At 44.3% G+C, this 4,823-nt stretch overlaps 1 protein-coding gene across 1 annotated transcript; it reads right to left on the minus strand.

Moving 5' to 3' along the window:
• Nucleotides 1-3,731: 3,731 nt before the first annotated feature.
• On the minus strand, nucleotides 3,732-4,482 carry LOC119267623 (nodulin-related protein 1-like). Its single transcript, XM_037549046.1, has one exon. It carries the CDS (start codon nucleotides 4,394-4,396, stop codon nucleotides 3,926-3,928), a length of 471 nt encoding a protein of 156 aa, XP_037404943.1. The 5' UTR covers nucleotides 4,397-4,482; the 3' UTR covers nucleotides 3,732-3,925.
• Between the last annotated feature and the right edge of the window lie 341 nt (nucleotides 4,483-4,823).

Genomic DNA, 4,823 nt, shown 5'->3' on the forward strand with positions numbered 1-4,823 from the left:
AGAGAGAGGAGGGGAAGGAAGAGGGGCTCACATTGAGCTTGTATGTGAGCAAAGCGGGCTCGGGGAGGCTTCGGTGAGGCCAAATCGAAGATGAACGCGGGCGGTGCCCGAGGATGAAGACGACGACAAACTGGCGCTGCAGGGGCTCCCGACTCAGGTTGGTGGTCGCACACGACGAAGCGGACGACGACGGTGCTGGTGGACAACTTGTTAGGGCTCGGGTAGGACCGGGAGCGCGCACGAGAGGTCGGCCAAGGTGACGGCAAGGGCATTGTGTGCCACGGGAATGAAGTGGCGCGAGAAGGGGAAAGTTGCGAGGTCTAGGGCTGCCGGGGCATCAAGGGGCACTTGTAGGACGCCGGGGATGCGGCGGATGGCCAACACATGGCCGATCCACTGCGTGGACAAGCGCACGATGGCCACCCAGCCGGAATTTCCTATTTGCCGCTCTTTGTGGCAAGTAGTCGATCGGACGCAGAGGCAGATTGACGAGCGCGTTAGGATGGGCCGGCCCGTTCAAACGTTAAAGCGAATCCGGTTTTGGGAATCTTCTAGGTAGTTCCCAGCCGGTTTTTCTGGTTTTGGAAACCTTCTAGAAGGTTCCTGAACCGGTTTTTCTATTTCCCCCTTTACCCCTTTTTGTTTCTTTTCTTTTTCGTTTTAATGTTCTTTTTTCTTTTTCTGTTTCCTTTTTTATCTTTTTTCGTTTTTTATGTTTCTTTTTTTCCTGTTTTCTGTTTCTTTTTCATTTTTTGTTCTTCTCTTTTCAAAGTTATATTATTTATTTTTTCAATTTTTTTGTGTTGCTCACAATTGTTCAAAACTTCACAAAATGTTCTCATTTTTCAAATTTTGTTCATGCTTTCAAAAAATTGTTCAAAACTTCACAAAATGTTCTCATTTTCAAATTTTGTTCATCCTTTCAAAAAAATTGTTCAAAACTTCACAAAATGTTCTCATTTTCAATTTTTGTTCCTGACTTGAAAAAATGTTCATGCTTTCAAAAAATTATTCAAAGTTAAAAAAATGTTCTCATCTTCAAATTTTGTTTCTCTTTTATTTTTTAGTTTCTTTTCCTTTTTTATGTTTTTTCACAATTTCACAACATTGCAAAATTTGTTCGCAAATTAAGAAAAATGTTCGTTTTTCCAATTTTTGTTCGTGAGTTTCAGTAAATGTTCCTTTTCAAATTTTGTTTGCCTTTTTTCAGAAAATGTTCGTGTTTGAAATTTTTGTTTGTGAGTTTCATAAAATGTTCCCATTTCAAAAAAATCACATATTTCAAATTTTGTTCGGGAGTTTTAAAGAATGTTCACATATTTCATACGAACTTAACTTTTTCTCTCAAACATAACGTTCGCGTACAAAATTTTGTTCTCTAAATTCAAAAAATGTTCGGGATTTTAAAAAGTGTTCATTTTATCAAAACTTTGTTCAAGTTTTTTAGTTGTTCTTCTAGCATTCAGCAAACGCGAACAAAACATATCCAATGTTTAAGGTTTCTAGGTGGGGGTGTTAGATATGTAGTAGATGATCTTTTAAAGTACCCGCGTTACATATGACCGAAGTAGGTAGTTAGCTCGCCTGGTTAGTGACAAGAGTATACTAGCTCCAGATGCAGTGATCGATCCCCCGCTCCGCGTTATAATTTTAGGTGATCATTTTGCTGTTTCGTCGCGACGATGGGCCGGCCCATTCGGGGGGCTGTACCTGTGCGGCGCGTGCGAATCGGACGCAAAGAGCGGCGCATAGGAGGTCCCCACCCAGCCCCCTCTGAACAGAGGAGGAAGATGACCTCCAGGTGGGCTGGGCCTTCCCTGTTGACTTACGGCCCAGAGGCACGGTGGCTTTTAGCTCTTTTATTCTTTCATTTTCGCCTTTTATTTTCCGCCTCAGGTTTGTATTTCTTTGTGCTATGAAATGAATTTTTGACTATGAAATTTGGCACATAAATATTAGGCAACATTTTGAGCTACCCCACCAAGTTTCAATTTATTTTGAAATGTATAACTATTGGTTTAATCTAAAAAAGGTCAATTTAATGCTGCTGGTTCAGTTTTAAATAGGTTAAGGGCATTTTAATAATTCAAATAATGTTAGATGATTCATGAAAATTACCTAGTGAATATTTGAAACCCAACCAACATTTTTTTGTACTGTTTGAAGAAATAATAATCTTACTTGCATTTGATTTTGAATTTAGCTTGAGTTTGAACTAAGTGACAATTAAGCTTAGCAAAATAAAATGACAAGGCATCATTAGGTTGAGTTCACTGTAGCTTAATTACAGGGGTGTTACAGGGGTGCCGCTCGAGTCCTACCACTCTGCCTGAGATCCGCCTCACTTGCTAGCGGTACCGCCAGCGTTAGGTGGAACTGGAGGCCGCCTACATGGAGTTCAACGAGGTAGCGGACGAGGTGTGGGGCAAGGCCGATGACGAGGAAGACATTGCTGGCTCCGGCGAGCCGCGCCCCGTCACCACGTCCACGAAGTCGGCACGTCTACGAGCACCGCCGACAACGAGGAAGAGTAGTGCGTGATTGGTCGCCGCCTCTCGGGTCCCAGGAAGGCCACCGCTTTCCCCCTCTACCCTAGGCCAAGCTGGGTGGGCTCATAATCGGCGGCCAATTATTCGCTCAAGCTCCGATGGCGGAGGCTACGGAGGCAGAGCTGGACAGCGCCAAGGTAGAACTGGAGAAGGCGAAGGCAAGTGCCAGAGCTTCAGTTCTCGGGGCTCATGGTCGGACACGGGGAACGAGCACAGGTGATCTTTTAGATTAGGTTTAGAATAGAAGTATGTCTGAAATTATATCTCCAGAGTCAGATGAACTCCGCTTTTAGTTGAATTATGTCTGAAATGTAATGAATTTCATCATGTTTATATAAAATATGTCGTGTTTGCATGAATCTCTTCCGTTTCATATGAAAAACCGGCAGGTCCACATGATATAGGGCATGAGCAATTGACAATGAAAATACCATGCTTTAGGGCATCTCCAAGGCCGACCCTTGAACCACCCTAAGCGCCCGGATCGCGGTGTCCGGACACAGTTTGCCATTCAACGCGGTTCTGTATCAGTCCGCTGAGCGGTCCGGATCACTTTTTTCCGGCAAACTGGAACCAGAGTGGGGGGTTTTGCGGAAGTCCGAACATCCGTCTGGCCAAACAAAAGGCATCACGTACCGTCTCTACTCTGTGTCCGCTCAGAATGGCTAGCATTTGGTGAAAGACTTTGTGCTAATTGCGTTACATTTGACATAAGATAGTGTGAAATACGTGAGTGCATTTGGCGAAAAATGCTAATTATACTTAATTAGGCGATCATTGCTATATTAGACAGAGCATAATTAGCGTAGCATTTGGCGGAAGTTAGCTTTCTGCCAAATGCTTATGAGTAGTATTTGATGAAAGCTAGCTTTCCACCCTTATTAGTAGCATTTGGCGGAAGCTAGCTTTCCGTCAAATGCTTATGTAGCATTTGGCGGAAACTAGTAGCTTAGCTATTAAACAAATTAGAAATTACAGTTGATATTTTTTTAGGTAGATGTATGTGGTATAGGATTGGATGGATGGCTCTCGTATTCTTGTTGTTCAGACATCAGTCCGGACCGATCTTCGGACATATAACCTATCCTTTTACATGTCGTCGTTGGAGATGTTCTTATACCGCAAATTTATAAATTACCCCCTCTGCAAATTAATATAAGATACAACCGAAATCCTGCAATCGAGAAGGAAGCAGCTAGCTAGCTCAACTGGATTATTGATCATCATACAGACATACATGACTTAAGAAACTTTAAACTTTACAGAACCAGATATCACCAGCTAACATAATTAAGCACAACCACAACGTTATACAGTAGAACGCAGCGCACAAACTTAGCGAGAGCTACATGCATGTAGATGCAGAAACCAGACTTCTACTTCATGAACCCCTGAGCCATCTTCATGAACCCGCCGCCGCCGCCGCTCTCCTTCTCCTCCTCGCCACTCTTCTTCCCGGACAGCGATGCAGCCCCCTTCATGACGTCGTCGAGACCGAACCCATCGGACGCTTTCTCTTCCTCCGCGGCGGGTGCAGGCGCTGCCTCCTTGGGTGCATCCGGCTTCGGTGCGTCAGCGGCAGCAGGTGCGTCGGTTTTCTCCTTCTCGGTGCCGCCGGAGCTGTACTGTTTCAGGTACCCCTCGGCCTTCTCGAGGTACTGTCCCACCGGCTTGTCCTCCAGCTTGCCGTACTTGGCGGCGGAGTCCAGCATCTCGGCGGAGGCGCCGGCTACCTTTTCCTTGTCGATGCCCTCGACGCTCTTCTGCTCGTAGGCTGTCTTGGCGGCCTCCGCGACCAGCTTGCTGCTGGACATCAGGTCCCCGGACGAGTTCTTCTCACCCTCCATTGGAGCTTAGGTGCCGGTAGCAAAATCTTTTGTGGCTTAAGAGTAGTGAGGTTAGTAGCAGATGGAGTGAAGAGGATATATGCTAGGGATGTCATTTTATAGGTGGAGGAAGATGTAGATGGCATGGGCAACAGAAGGGAAAGCTACTTGTGTGGTTGAGTCTAGTACTAGTGGAAAAGAAAATATCTTCAGAGGATACATGACACGTAGGGGAAGAGAAAATTTTGCCAAGTAAAATACTCAATTTGAGTGTTGTAGAAAAATAGTATAATTTTTAGTTCGGTATTAGACATGAAAAACAAATGGTTATTTCTAAGAGCTTCCAGTGGATAAAAAACTATTTTAAAATGGTATAGTGTAAAGTACTGCTTGAAAATTCCTATCAAACTTACTTCTACAAATCAAACAAACAACACAGAAAAGGTTC

The sequence above is a fragment of the Triticum dicoccoides genome, chromosome 3A (assembly GCF_002162155.2).
Source record: "Triticum dicoccoides isolate Atlit2015 ecotype Zavitan chromosome 3A, WEW_v2.0, whole genome shotgun sequence".
Lineage (NCBI taxonomy): Eukaryota > Viridiplantae > Streptophyta > Magnoliopsida > Poales > Poaceae > Triticum > Triticum dicoccoides.